Source organism: Sander lucioperca, chromosome 12, assembly GCF_008315115.2.
Source record: "Sander lucioperca isolate FBNREF2018 chromosome 12, SLUC_FBN_1.2, whole genome shotgun sequence".
NCBI lineage: Eukaryota > Metazoa > Chordata > Actinopteri > Perciformes > Percidae > Sander > Sander lucioperca.
In genome coordinates this window covers 25,703,969-25,719,790 of record NC_050184.1, presented here as the reverse complement: position 1 = coordinate 25,719,790, position 15,822 = coordinate 25,703,969, and the positions used below count along the sequence as shown (strand labels likewise).

The following is a 15,822-nucleotide window of genomic DNA, read 5'->3' as shown; positions in this document are numbered from 1 at the left end:
AATGCAACAAAAAAACGGAGAAATGGATTTTCGACCTCACGGGGAGAGAGGGAGGGAGAGGGAGAGAGAGAGAGAGAGAGAGAGAGAGAGAGAGAGAGAGAGAGAGAGAGAGAGAAACTGCATAGACTGTAAATATTAAATCTATGTTTGAGATCTGTTTTCTCTCGTTTGGTGGGTGTGTCTCGGCTCAGGTCCCAGCTGATACTCAATCAGCAGAGACGTCTGTAAACTCGTGGTGATAAAACATTTAAAACTGCATCAGCGTTTAATGTTGACGTTTGTTTATACAACAACGGTTACCAACAAAATAAGTGATCAATCTGTATTCATATTGTGGAGCAATTCGGTCTTGAAATACAAAAAACAGACCTCCCTGTTAGTAAACCAGCCAATTTACCGTGGGATTTATCAAACTGCATAAATCCCGCCCGCACATATAAACACAAAACTGCTTTGCTAACTCCAACGTGTTGTAAGTAAGACATCTGCTGAAAAAGTTATTGTATTCATTAGCATGATTGCCATACTGTTTAGTTCACAAACATCCAACACACCAAAGTACAAACACATAGCGGACCAGACGCGAGCTTTTATTTTGAAAAGCTGAAGCTCGGGGACAGCACCAGCCGGTAGGGCATGAGACGGGAGCATAGACTGTATATTAATAATATATTATGTTATTAATAATAATAATAATAATAATAATAATAATAATAATAATAATAATAATAATAATAATATGAATTTAATATCGGTTAATAACGGTCGAAAATCCAGCTGTTCCACTAGCTGCTCCCTCTAGAGGCCTGGAGAACTTCCGTTGTGTAATCTGGATGCTGCGTTTTTTTGTTGCATTTGTTTTCGGGGTTTGTGTGCTTTTCTTTTTGCATCGTTTCATATTAGCAGCGCGTTTATCTATTTGGTTGTGTTGTGATATTTGCAGCGTGTTTGCTGAATGCCGCGCATGTGTTGTCAAATTAATGAAGTTGTTTTCTTAATTTGCTTGTGTTTTGTCTATTTGCGTGTGTTTTCTTAAGTTGCAGGGCGTCTGCCCCTGTCGGCCACCGTACTAACCACTTACTGCCGTAGTGCCCACTTTCGACACCTATGTTAAAACACTTATTGGAATCGACCATAGACAGTGTCGGTACACGATCCGTTCTGCCTGCACGATCCGTTCTGCACATGCGCAAAATGTTCGCGCATGCGCGGTTGTACGAGGATTTACGACACTGCACGATCTGTTCCATGCTTCCGGTCGACAGCCAAGCTAACGTTAGTTTAGCTAACAGCTAATTCGGCTAACTGCTAGCTGAGACAGCATGTAATAACTTTAAAAGACCCTCAAAATAAAACTTGAAAATAAACGTTGACATATATAACAAACACCTAACATATATAACAGCTGTTACGTCAGTTCTACTTTACTTGTGCTCATTTAAAATACAATCACTCAATACTTGTCTTTATTGTTATTACTGTGAAGTCTTAATTTATCTGTAGCCTGCTTTTCCCATTACGTTTGAGTTAACGTTATTTTAGACTGAATCTAGCTGTCAGCTAGCGGTTAGCCGAATTAGCTGTTAGCTAAACTAACGTTAGCTTCCCGGTGGAGGCTAGCCATAGGCTAGCGTGGAACAGATCGTGTAGGAGGTCGTATGGATACGTAAAACAGTATTATCTTGCGCATGTGCAGAACGGATCGTGCAGGCAGAACGGATCGTGTACCGACAGACAGTATATAAGCGACGAGGGGGATGAGCGTGACGAACGCGTCACGTGGTTCTTGCCTCTCCCGAATTTCAAAACAGACTCTAATGCCGTCTCGTTCTGAATACGATCTCGTATTTTACGAAAATAGTTCACAGAAAAGTGTTTCTGAAAACATTTTAAGCGAGAAATAGGCCATACAGTTGCTGAATCTGTCTGTTTTTTTGATCGACAAAGGTCAGTTAAAAAGATTTTCGTCAGATTTTGAGAGGCGCCGAGCCGACCGCTCCTCAGGTGGAGTGTGGAGTGCTGCAGGTCACGTCACATGCAGAAATGATAAGTGGGAGAGATAAGGAAGGCTGCCTGGAGTTGGAGAATGCGCTAGCGTCGTATATAGTCTGGTGTGTGGGAACATTTTGGATTTCATGTTACCTATGATGACAGCGGAAATAAAACAATAGATATAACTGCCACTATGTGCATGTATTGTGCAACATGCATTCAATATGCTAATTTTAGCTATATATCATATGCTGAAGTATATTTCTGGAGTGTTAAAGATTAAAAGAAAAAAATAACAAGAACCGTACAGAACCGAAAACCGTGACCCTAAAACCGTGATACGAACCGAACCGTGGATTTTGTGAACCGTACCACCCCTAGTAACAAGCACTTACTTTTGCACACAAGTACTGTCCCAATCTCGGGATTTACAGTAAACAAGACAGTTGTGGTTTCGGTAGCACGGGGCCGGTGAATAGTAAATCATTCTTGCAGTGCCCCCAACGCTCCCTTTTGCCAGCACATATCTGCCTGCTTTTATATTTGGCAGCTGCCCAGAACATTCTTGTGTTATTGCAGTGGCTCAGTGTACGGGGTCTACAGAGGACATACACAGACAGCTACACACATGCACACATGAGTACCTAATGACACAGACACACACAGACACACAATACTGCCTCTGCCTATTTTCTCCTATACACTCTATTTTCCTACCCCCCTCCTAGATGAGGTCTCTTCACAGCTGGAGGTTACTCCTGTTGACTGAACAAATGGGCCAGAGCAGGCAGCTTGTATACCACGCTGCCACAGTAGCTACATACAGTTGAACAAGACACAGGAAAACCACATAAGCCCTATAACTTTCCTCATCTAATTTTCTGCAAGGACCTATATGTCTGCTGTAGCTTAATGCTTCGATTATTCCACTAAACACTGTGGTTTGAGTATACACTCCTAAAATCACTGTGAGACACAAGGTAATCTGGCTAATCACACCAATGCTAAATTAAAACCTTATTCTGCTTCACTAAAACATAAGCTGTCAAGTGAATGTCCTTGGGAAAAGATAAGGGCATAGTAAATATTAGTATAGACTAAATATTCCCAGTACTGCATTTTATTATACTGCATGTAATAAATATTTGTCTATGTATTTATTGGAAAACATTAAGGAATTGTGCAGACTTGGTAGCTGCAGTTAATATTTCATGAGAAAAAAAAAAAAAGATTTGTCGCTTTAATGCACTGAGGGTAATGCAAAACAACTATGTGGTAGTAAATTGATTAAGGAATTTCAGATTTAAGCTACAAAATGTGTTTCTGCCAAAATGAATCAAGGTCATGACACCGATTCTGCTGATACTTTGTAGAATAGCATGTTTTACAGGCGAGCCTGGTGTTAAAGTTAGATTTGCTGTGCATACAACAAAAGAGGTAAAATATAGTCTAAGGAGGAGGAAGGTCTGTCCCAGGGAGAAAATAGTAATAAGAAAAAAAAACTTTTTATCCAATCACAACTAAAGTGTGTTAAAAACTAGGATAAATTGTGTGCGGCACTAACTCCACCTGAAGATCTAATAAATGGTCATCAGGCCACTTTACCAATTAGCTTCTAGCTGCCCTCCTGAGGTTTTTATTAGGAGGAGCCTTGTAATGAAGCTCCTACGTAGGTTCTGTGTTGATTAATTGTGGTTACTGCCATGGCCAACCTAAGGTGTTGATCTGGATACCTGAGAATAAGGCAGGTGTGTGTTAGCAGGCAGCATCAATATATCAATGTCAGTTAGGTTTTGTTTAGACTGACAATAGCAGTGCATCAAATTACGTAACCTCCTTGTCATTTTAATGGGACAGATTTATTGGCCTAGTGGAGATGAGGGGTCAGCTAAAAGACACAATTTTATACACAGAATGTAAACACATGAAGAAAATTACAGCAATAATTATTATTTCATACCACTAGTAAATACAATACCTGGCGGTCAGCATAAAGGTGATTCATGAATCCTTACTTTTTTATGGTTGGACATGGGTGGATTGCACATAGTGGACTGCTACAAAGAAGTGCTTCAAAAGGAATATATTATATCCTTACTCAAATAATTATAGATAAGTGAGCATGAATGAGTCTAAAGTCTGTATGGAAAACAACAGGTTGCCAGTGCCTGTCCAGAAGTAAAGATTAGACAGCGTATACTTGCTTTCATCAAACGCTTATTGTGGGCAAACTTTAAAAACAGGTGCAGTCATCACAACCATTATCCCTACAACCAGCAGTACTCCACCCGTCATCAACATTTGTGTTTCGATTATGCCTCACTGACACCATTAGCAGCTGCAAACCAGCTCATCACAAGTTACAGTTTGACTGCCCTCATAACACATGACCAACGTAACCACGGTAACAGTCTCCATAACAATGAGAGGCCCATACCAGGTCAACAAAGACTGGGATTCTCCTCAGGATGATTAGGTTACATAAAATGATTAGGGCCTTAACACAAGACCTTCAGTCTGCCTCTGAAATTACTCACAACTCTCCATCTGAACATTGGTACACCACCACCCCCCTCACCTCTCCTGCATGCAGCTCCACCCTCTGTCAGACATGGCTGAGTATTGGACATAGGTCATCTTACAGACAACAGTAAAAGACGTAAGACTCGGGTGACTATGCGTGTAGTGATCACCTTTGTTTGCTGTGTCTTTCTACAGTCGGGCCAGACAGACTCAAATTGCAGTGACAGTATCTAACAGGAACAGGAACTCCGGTTGATGGAAGCTGAAAACTGAGTACAATATGTCATCTAAAAAATAAGGAAACTATTTTAAATCTATATATATGAAAAAGCAGGTTTTCATATATCAACATGAATTTAGGTGCACACAACAATCAATGTTTGAATAAATAAATAAAGTAATGCTAAAACTCAAGTTCACTTGAAAAGGAAAATGTTCTAACATGTATTGGTAAAACATGTTTTGCATTTTTCTTCCCTGTTAAATATAGTAAGTAATGGCCTTCTGTGTCTATAATAATTCAAATCCATTAACTTTGAGGACTGGAGACTGACATAATGTTTGCTTGTTTATACCCAAATAAATATTACAATGGAATACATCAGCAGCAACAGGTTAAACCATCTGTTCACAATAGATCCTCAATAGATCTGTACATACCATGCTATCACATTTCTAGAAAAATATATGAAAATCTACAAATATAAACTGAATTGTCTTGAAAACATTGGATGGAGTGATTTCCTCTATAAACTAAGAAGTGTTCAGACAAAAGCAAGGACTTATCCGTCTCTTTCTTCTGCAATCATAGGAAAAGAATGTTTTAAGGTGCTGGCCAGTTGGCTTGCTTGCTTGCTAGGGGGCTCAGTTCCTAACCACGGTGCAGAGGGAGAGAGGTCCACATTTACAGTATGGGACATTATTGTATTAGTTTATTTGTAATGTGTAGGTATGTAGATCTTTTAAAAGACATGTTTATATTGAAATAAATATACCTACAGAAGTAGTTATTCTGTTGTACGTTTGCCCTCTTATGGACATAATGTGCAAAAATAAAAATTCCAATAGTTAGAACATCTGTGTTTTTATTGGATTGATCGGATGAGATGAAAATGAAAGATGGTAAGAGCTTTCTGTGTGCTCTCAGCAGTCATTTGCTTGCTTTCCTCACTACCGTTTTTCTTCTTGTGCACTAATTCGCTCAAGCCGGATAGCCAATCAGAGGGATTCCCCTCACCAAAGTCTCTGACGCCAAAAAAAAAAAGCTAAGCAGGGACGACGAGTATGGACGGTGCACGACACACCGCAAAATCTGGGGCGACGACGAAAATCCAGACGATCTCCTTGGGTTTGTCAGCACCTTTAGATTTAACAGTGTCACAATCAAAATGGTTGTGTTATCCGTGTCCTTTTCAGGGTGACGCTCAGAGTTCCTGCATATTCTAGTAAACCATATTTGGAGTTTACAGTAGGTGTATTTGTGTTTGTGTGTGTAATGGGGGATAGCGGGCAGGGTGTCACACGGTCAATGAATGGATTTAAGAGGATTGCTCATGCCTCTGACTGACTCACAAGGTGCAACAAACTCCCACTCTATTGATGTTTAACTAAATTCCTTTGTTAATAGAGTATTTAGAGTCACATGTCCTTGGACTGTGCACACAGATTTACAACATAGGAATGTAGCAGATGAACACAGCAAGCAGGTTTAAGTGTAAAAAGTCTAGAGATGCAATCAGAAATAACAATGTTGATGTGTTTATATAAATAATGGGGCACGTGTTGTTCTGATCTGTCAGTGGTAAAGAGCAAGAAAAGAAAAGTCAAAGTTATTTATACTAGTTGTAACGGCTTTTACTGAAGGTTCTCCTTTACAGTTTACAGATGTCCCAGACAAAGAGACAGTCCATGGCCCTGTCCCAAAGGACTGTATCCTTGGGGATTTGTTGTCACCCCGATCATCATGGGAACAAGGGTGGCATGTTTCTGTGGTTGTTGTGACGACAAAAAAGTGTCAGTCTTGGTCTTGGATGGGAACAAGCCCTCAGGGAACCATAGCAACTGCAGTGAAAATGTCAAACGCCGGACCTTAAGTGGTCTAGCTGGAGGGATTTCAGTGATTGAACTGCTGTGTAGCCAGCTATCTATGTTTTCCTTGCATGCTGAATTCATACAGTTTTATATTCATTGTTACTCAACTAGAGATGATACATTTTTTTTTAATGGCAGAAAAACTTTACAGAAGTTAAATAGAGAAGCTGCAATATATTACAATGTAGCATGCCTCTTTATTCACAGTGGAATCTATCTGAGGCAGCTAGGCACCAAGTTAATGTTTCACCCCGGCTATGAGGCATCAGCACAGAAGCAGCATGAGCACTGAGCACACATGGGCACTATTGCTATGTGTGTGTGTGTGTGTGTGTGTGTGTGTGTGTGTGTGTCTCTCTCTCTCTCCCAACCGGCAGCGTTAGATGGCCGCCCAGCAAGAGTCAGGGTCTGTCTTCGGTTTCTGCCTGTTAAAAGGAAGTTTTTCCTTGCCACTGTTGCACCAAATGCTTGTTCTTGGGGGGAAATTGCTGAGTCTCGCCACTGTCCTGCACAAAGACAGACACCACTACCACAGCAAGTAGATTTGTGTCTGACTTATTCAGACTAATTCTAAGCACTATGGTTACCACAAACAACGATTTAAATGCTGATGCCTATAAATGCAGACAGTTAAATTACAACTAGTAGTGATTTGGAGTTTCTGTCCTACCAGTGGTAGATCAAACGTTATTCATTTATCAGACAGTGCAGATTCAGCTAATCAATCTTGCATGAATAATATCAGTTCTATGTGCACTTTGTGCAGTACGTTAAATGCCCTGTCTTCCTCCTCAAAAAAGTTAATGATCTACCCATAAACCCACCAGGGTATCAGGTTAGCATCTAAACAATGCTGTCATAAACACATGATAATCTAGGCTAAAGCTACCTACATATTTCCATTTCTAACTCTATGTAATGCTAAGCACCAAACTGCATAGCACCAAACTTAATCTGTCTGATCTTTACAAGCTGCTTCCTTCTTCAATACCTCTCCACTTCAAGCGCCAGTTTTTACCCAAATTAGGATTCAAATGTCCGTGGGTAAAGGCAGCCAGCCACTCGTTTCACTGGAAATCGGTTTTGCAGGAAGTGGCTGCACAAACAAATAGACATAGAAGTGTGTTGACAATCATATATGTGCACACTGGGGAGAGACGAGCATGCCCAGTAGCATGATACTATGATATCTCTGCCATGACAGTGATAACAGGGCACAAGGCTTCTATTATTTATCCGAGTCGGAGTTCCGACTAGAAAGACAGACGTTGCCTAGCAACTCGCACCAACACGCCCCCTTTCCTTGGATTTCCGAGCTCGGAACTCGGACAACCCTTGAGGACACCGAGCAAGAATTCCGATACAGAATCCAAGATGGCTGCGCCCTGTGTGACTTGAAGTATGAATTGTTTTCATTGTTTTTGGATCGCTTTGGTTGTTTAAATGACGATTTCAATCACTCGTATTACTGCAATACCTTACTGCGTCCGTATCACTGCCTGTAGGTATGGGAATCGGTCTTGTTGTGAGTGCAATATTGAATGAAGACTTGTTTCAAACGGGTGTTGCTAAACGTGGCTAGCGTTGCTAACAGAAGATAAACTAAAACATGAAATAAAGTGAACATTTTAAAAGTTCAAATGGCTGTGTTTTGATAAGGTGGGGTAATAGTCATAGTCATAATCAAACAATGTAATGTAAGTGCTAGAAGCTTGTAGGATTGGCCTGGTACTCAGCCAGTGCTACCCATGGATGTATTAAGAGCTACCGCAACAACAGCTTTCTGGGTGGCGTCCATGTTTTTCTCCAACTCGGACGCGCAAAACATACCAGAACGCTTGAAGTGCGGAAGTGACGTCATATCCGAGGTCCGAGTCGGTTCGTTGAGAATAATAGAACGCAGCATTACTGTAAATCAAAAGCATGGTCCTTGTGCTAGTCTCCACAAATGAATCCCTTAGGTCAGGGTAGGAAAAGGAAGAGAGCATTCAACATTCAATTATCAAAACTATATAACATTAAATTTGATGGACCAGGCATTACAGGGTAACTCATGACATGACAGTATTTTCCCTATGATAATGACGTATCACTGTACGGCAGATTCTGCAAGAAAAGATAGAAAGTCAACTGCAATACATCGCAATATCTGTTCGCTTGTTTTTTAACCAATGATTCACCTAAATATTTTATGTTTATGCGGTACTGCTGACGGCGACTACATCATATCATATCGGTTTCCAGCAAAACAGAGCGAAAGCAGAAAATACATCTTATGTACTTCTTTACAAATAAAATATGTCAGACTGTCTCATGATATATTGTCTAGGAGTGTATTATTCAACTTTTGTTTTTGTTAAAGAAGGAAAATAAAATTGCAATATTCAACACTACTGAATCGCAATACTTCATCGCAATACTTCTAGAATCGCAATACAAATTGAATTGGCACCCATGTATCGTGAAAAAAATCGGGACAAAAGGATATCGTCCCAGCCCTAGTTGCGCCCTTGCGAACGCAAACATACAACATGTAGGCTAAATGTAAATGGACTGTACTTATATAGCGCCTTTCTAGTCTTAACGACTACTCAAAGCACTTTTACAGAGTACAGGAACCATTCACCATTCACACACAGTCATAAACTGTGGCCGAGGCTGCCGTACAAGGTGCCACCCGCTCATCAGATAAACATTCACACACATTCGCACACCAATGGTGCAGCATCAGGAGCAATGTCTTGCCCAAGGACACAAGGACACTTCGACATGGCACTGCAGGGCCAGGGATCGAACCACCAACCTTCCAATTGGTAGGCTACCGTTCTTACCACCTGAGCCACAGCCGCCAATAAAATGAAAACACGTGACATGATTTAAATGTCAACGAGTAATAAGCTGTCAATAGGCTGAACAGCAAGAAAGCAGAATGGTTTGAAAGCTAAAAATGTGTTCAGCAAAAGAAGGATACTCCTATGCCTCAATATCCCAAGAGCATATATTGCTATACTGGTGCCCGTGTTGTTAATGTATCAGAAGAGAATGCATCAAGATATACTAAGATATAAATAATTTGTCCCAATTCCTCATCCACACTAAAGTTTATTAAAGTTTTCACAGTTAAGCATATTTCACAGTTTTAAACAAAATACATACTGTAGGCAGTTGAAAAGCAGTCAAAGGCTGAGGTTTACATGTGTTTCTCAGGTAGCTTAAGCACTACTTAGGAAAGCCATCTTTATTCATTATTGAAGTAAATACTATATTTGCCTGCTGTTTATTTTTGGTGAGATTTGTTTTATGATAACTACCCTGCACACCTATTATCTTACTGATAGAATTCACACTGGGCTTATCATTCTATAATAACAATTGCAGGCATATTCTAAAAAGCATAAAAATAAGGGCAACACAAAATTGCACTGTGCAGGAGAGAGTTTATCATTAGTTATTCTCAGTGTAATACTTGCTCATCAAGCAGACCACCTTGAAAACCTGGCACCAGAGAGCCTGTGTCTTCCCTGGATCTCGCTCCAGTGGGATTCTCTCATGTTTTAATTAAATAAATTGCTACAATCAGGCCCAGCTGTGCCCTGCATCCCCAGCCTGCATCAGTCAGTATCCATGCTCGGGGGAAACATAGAGGCTGGGGTGTCAGTGCATATGAGTACATGGAGATAGAAAACCTGAGAGAGAGACAGAGGCAGACGGGAAGGGAGAGAGAGAGAGAGAGAGAAATGGACTAAGCCGTGAAATTGGGGCATTCTGCACTGAAGCCACCTGGGTATCACAGGAAGCCCTGCTCAGGTGTTCTGGATGGGTTCCCCGATGTGCAAACCAGCAGAAAGGAAACGGAAAGGAGCTAGGCTCATCTCTTTCATCTGTTCCTCTCCGTATCCCCCTCCTCTTGCCCTTTTCCATCGTTCTGTTTCTTCTTTTTACTCTGAATGAGTAAAAACTTGAATGATATATGAATTATTCATGTGTCCCCTCCTATATGGTCTCTTTCAGCAAATGTATTTACCTTCAAAGTGTGGCTACCATCATACATAGATATATTTAAGACATTTGTGGCCCAGATTCCCCATTTTATGAGATGTACTGTATAGTCTATCGCTATAGGAGACCCCAAATTGGAGGATTTTGTATGCAAAAAAGATAATTATAGAAATAGGAAAAGCTAGAATGATCATACTCTTGCTGGGATTACTTATGGAGAATGTAGATACAGTATAGTTAAATAATGTGAAGGATTCACTGGCATTTCTGAAGCCCCCTCTGACAACTCCACCTGCTCTTTAAAGGATAGGGCAGATTTCACACATGCAGTATGGTGGTTAAAGTTAATTACTGGAAGTAATATTAATGCACGGACATTAGCTCAGGCTACGATTATGTGAACGATGTCCGAGCAAGGCTGCAGTTTAGTCAGATACAAATTAAGAGTAACCGACAAATGGAGTCACACCAACACGTTACCCAATAAAGGAAATAGGGTGTGTGATCTCTTTGCACAATCCTCTGATCATTATTCTTGCACACCCTGCACATAACTGTCCATCCTTCTTTTCTCATTCTAAAACAGCATCTTGTAATAGTGTCTTTTACATATTTTTATTATAATATTTCTATTGATGATCTTGTCTGTTGCAGTACTTTGCTTTATTGTTTATTTCCTTTTAATATGTTATTGAATGCACCAAACACACCAAAGCAAATTCCTTGTAAGTGAATATTTACTTTGGCAATAAGTCCTATTCTGATTCTGAAGAATTTTAAAATACACAACAGAATAGAGCATCTTGTGTGTGTGATGCTTGATGTATCTCTCAAACCTCTCTGTATCATGGAACCATTTTCTTTGTTAAGTAGGTCCATGATACCAAGAGGAGATTCTACACTAAAGATGATGTATTCTGTTGAGGATAGTTAAATGCTAATGCTCTGCTATGGTTCAAAAGGTTTTCGTTAACAGGCCACATTTTCTGCTGTTTGTCTCAAGCTACGGCGCAATTGTGCATCTCTGACCACAGCATCTGAAACCTCAGCTAATGCCCATGCATCAATATCACGACAAGTGAGTAAATCATACCACCTTATGTAAAAAAAAAATAATAAATAAAATAAAATTAGTATTGCACCATCCTCCAACCCCCACATGATATTCCTGTTTGGGCCTGCTGCTAGAGCTCCATCAGGCACCCTAAGTGTAAAAGACTAAACTGTAGCTTCTAGTAACAGCAGCATAGGCTGCCTTGCTCCTGGTTACCATCTATAATTAATGGACTGGTGCCGTGCCATTACAGCCCTACAATAGTCAACACCCAGGAGGATAGTTACGGCCAAAAGCAGCTCTCAGACAGTTACCAGACACCATCAATACTTGAGCTGGAAAAATAGTGAACAAATAAAGGATTATTTTTACCCTGGTTGCTCAACTATGTAGCCTATATGTTTATTTGTTTCACATTTAGATTATGTTGTAGATGTAGATGTTATTGAGATTTACACAGGCTACTCCTGTCAGTAAAGTGTCCTCCACATGAGAATTGATTCAATTATTGATCATGTTGTCCACAGCAGGTAAAAAGCGTGAATGGATCAATACCCATTTTGATGAGTAAGTAGGACCAGTTCTCTCTTTGATGTTTTAGAAAGGCTGCACATGACATAAACACTATTTCACTCATACAGTCACTCTCTACTCCAATAATGACTGGCTCTCATGTTTGGCAGTGAAAACCCATTACCTATTGATTGTAAATGTGTTCAGTTGGAAATTAAAACGTTTTTTGACTTTCTTGTGTAAACTATAACACTGGTCTATCTAGGGCTGGGTACCGAATTCAATACTTTTTAGGCACCGACTAAATTGCCTCTAAAGTATCGAGTATCGAAAAATGCCTCGTCATTCAATACCCAATTTTCAATACCTAAGGAGTAAATCTCATCAGCGTCAGTGAGCTAATAAGCATGCAGCATACTTCTACCAAGATCTAATAATGCTCGGGATTGGCTGTCTAAAGTTACACGTCGCAGAGATAGGCAGTAAAAACTCAACGTTACGCACAGAGACAGGGCTCACGTAGTATGAGCTGGAAAATCATGTGATAAAACATGCGATTAACTATAGAACTTCAACGATTAATCGCGATTAAGAAAATGTAATCGTTTGACAGCCCTAATAAAAAGATGTGTGCCATAATGTTGTAATTTCTTTTTGTTTTAAAAAAATTGGTATCAAAAGAAGTATCATTTAAGAACCGGTATTGACATCACGGTATTGGTATTGCAAACGATCCCAGCCCTATGTCTATCATTGTATTATAAGGATCAGATAACAATGTTCCAAGGGAGTCCAACCAAGCATGCCTGTTCAGCAAGCACAACAGGATATCCAACTAACGGTGAAATATTTCCTCACCACTTTTCCACACAACTGAAGTATATAGGCAACCATGTAGTTGCTGCTCATTTGCACATTCATCAGCGTTTTTACACCCACTCAGTGGAAAATTATAACAGATCTGGCTGGCACAGAGTCAACTACTTAGTCAGGTGAAAGTCCCAGTTTTACAATATGTATTAAGATAAGCAGAGCTGGTTAAGCTACAATAAAGTGACAAATGTTTGGACATCACATGGGTGACACTGACCAAAATAGCAAGCATGAATGGCCCTACGTATCTAAGCTGACAGGATGAGTGGACAATGACCTCAGCTAGCAGGTGTCAAGAAAAGATGCTCAAATAAGACTGAGGTGACACACATGTCCGCATACATTCACTGAAAGAGACAAAGAGTGATATGAAAAAAAGAGAAGGGTGGGGATGATCGAGACACATTAATAAAATATAATAATGATAGCAGAAATTCAGAACATTCAATATTACACAACTGCATGTGACTTACAGACAGCAAATGATGTAAGAATGTATTTGTTTGTCTGTGATCTCTATGTTAAGATTGACTTCACAAATGTAATTTAGGCCTATGAATCCACGACTCACAACGTGACCTTTGCCCTGCCAAAAAAACAGTCAGACAGAATGAGAAAGGCAAAGTACACATCATTCAACTTTGGCTGTTCTATGGATACCAACAATAAACCCAAAATCAAAGCCAAAGACCATATTTTGCCTGTGGCCCCAGTCTCTACTATAAACATAATAATCATAGTTGTTAGGCCTGCTAACATCAGCATGAATAGCAGCCATGATGATCATCAGTAGCACTATTATTATCATGGTCAGGTACATGGATATTACAGGATTGAGTTCCAGCATCCAGCTGAGTCTCATCATCGATTGGGAGAGATCAAGGCTCAGCAGAGGAGCATGGCCATTTCGCTTGTCCACACCCCCAAGCCGAGCTGTCACACATGACCTAACAGCCCATGCAAACAAAATCACCTTATTATAACGTCTATTAAGTATTTCAAATACAATCTTCAATTTGTTTTCACTTACCGATTCCGGGGGCGGAGTAGATGAAATACAATGCGGAGGTGGACAGTGAAAAAAGGAATAAAAGCCCAAGGAATGACCTTCTCCGGAAACGCATATGTGTCGGCATTATACAGGCAGCACAAGCACACACAGGCACGTTAAATTCAACAACGATATACCAGCTCTGATGTGTCCAGATGCCAAAGACAGTGGTCGGCAGACAGTGTGGATTAAATAAACCGAGTAGAGTGGCTTGTCTGCGGTAGCGAAGAGGAGCCAGGCGACGAGGAAGTCAGTCTATATCCGCGGCAGGCAGTCAGCGCAGGAGAGGACCTAATCAAGACATTCAAATTCCATTCCTGAGAGGAGGTTTCGGTTTTAGTTGCGGGTATGTCCGATGCCGAAACGGCTGATGATAGCGCAGTTATCCTGGCCTGGAATTTTCAGTGAGGGACCATCATTTGTCTCACACACAACGTCGGTGAGGGCGTGTGACCGCTCCTGCGCTTTGCCTGCCTGCCTGCCTACCAGCCCTATGAATGGGACTGCCTCTCCGCAAAATGAGCAATACCTAAAGTGGGCGTTAACGGTACCCAACAAAACAACGTGCCCACAACGTAACCTGGCGACCAACCATTCGAAGGAACATAATATGACACTTTGACGTTACGGCAGATTTGTTTTAAGCTAGCGCTAGCTATTTCGTTTAACAGGATTACATTGGGTCTGATGATTTAGCTATATGACTAATCAAAGCACCAATTTAACTATTGCCAGCTCAGTAATCTGCAGTTTCACTCTGAAACAAAATGTAAGTTGTATAAAACCATTTTTTAACGTTAGGCCTACTGAGAAGTGCTAGAACCTATAACTCTTGTGTGAGGGGTGTTTAATAATATCTGTCCTCCCCAATTAGGCTACACGATAACTCAGTTACAGCCTCCAAAATGACCATAAGCGAAATCAACAGTTTCAGTAAAACAAAAACTGAACTCGTCATTTGAATTGGATTTATAGCATATGTAGGATTTATTGCAGGGATGTTGTAGGCCTATTTTCCAGCGTGAGGTTAGCTAGGCCTATATGTGTAGGGCATTTATGAAGCAAGACCCGACACTGCAATTTTAGAGGTCCTATGAAAGCTGTAGGCCTAATGGCCACCGACCGAATATACTGTAAGTGTATGATGAACTTGCAGTGGCCTACTTATTAATGCATGTCTTCGTAATGAAGATGTAGGGGATACACACTTTTCCACTAATATTTCTTATTCTTTTCATACATTTAAATATATATATAATAAATATTAGTGGAAAAGTGTGTATCCCCTACATCTTCATTACGAAGACATGCATTAATAAGTAGGCCACTGCAAGTTCATCATACACTTATATTCGGTGGCCATTACAGCTTTCATAGGACCTCTACACTTTTGCAGTGTGTGTGTGTGTGTGTGTGTGTATATATATATATATATATATATATATATATATATATATATATATATATATATATATATATATATATATATATATATATATATAAAATTTGCACCCATCTGATAATAATACTACTCATTCCAAGTTGCATGTGTTTTACATATCCAGGTAATTTGCAGCTAATGCAGGTTACAATAAAACTACAGTATCCCTAAAACAGCAGGTGGACGGGTGACGCTACACTACAATGGCTTATGGGAAATCGAGTGCACCAGGGTTTACTGTGAACCATCGACACTTTATTTATACTATTAAAAGTAGAATCTTAT

The 15,822-nt window shown here is 40.1% G+C and overlaps 1 protein-coding gene across 3 annotated transcripts in view; it reads right to left on the bottom strand.

Moving 5' to 3' along the window:
- The window catches only part of b4galt5 (UDP-Gal:betaGlcNAc beta 1,4- galactosyltransferase, polypeptide 5), a 47,228-nt gene that overhangs the window by 18,669 nt on the left and 12,737 nt on the right, over positions 1 to 15,822 (bottom strand). The window contains exon 1 of one of the 3 annotated variants that reach the window (XM_031316818.2): positions 14,076 to 14,616. The exons of 1 other annotated variant lie outside the window; for it this stretch is intronic. In XM_031316818.2, the coding sequence (XP_031172678.1) occupies positions 14,076 to 14,181 (106 nt within the window). In that variant the 5' untranslated portion in view covers positions 14,182 to 14,616. Of the gene's footprint in view, positions 1 to 14,075; positions 14,617 to 15,822 lie in introns of those variants that run through there. One more of the 3 variants, XM_031316817.2, reaches the window with a different exon arrangement.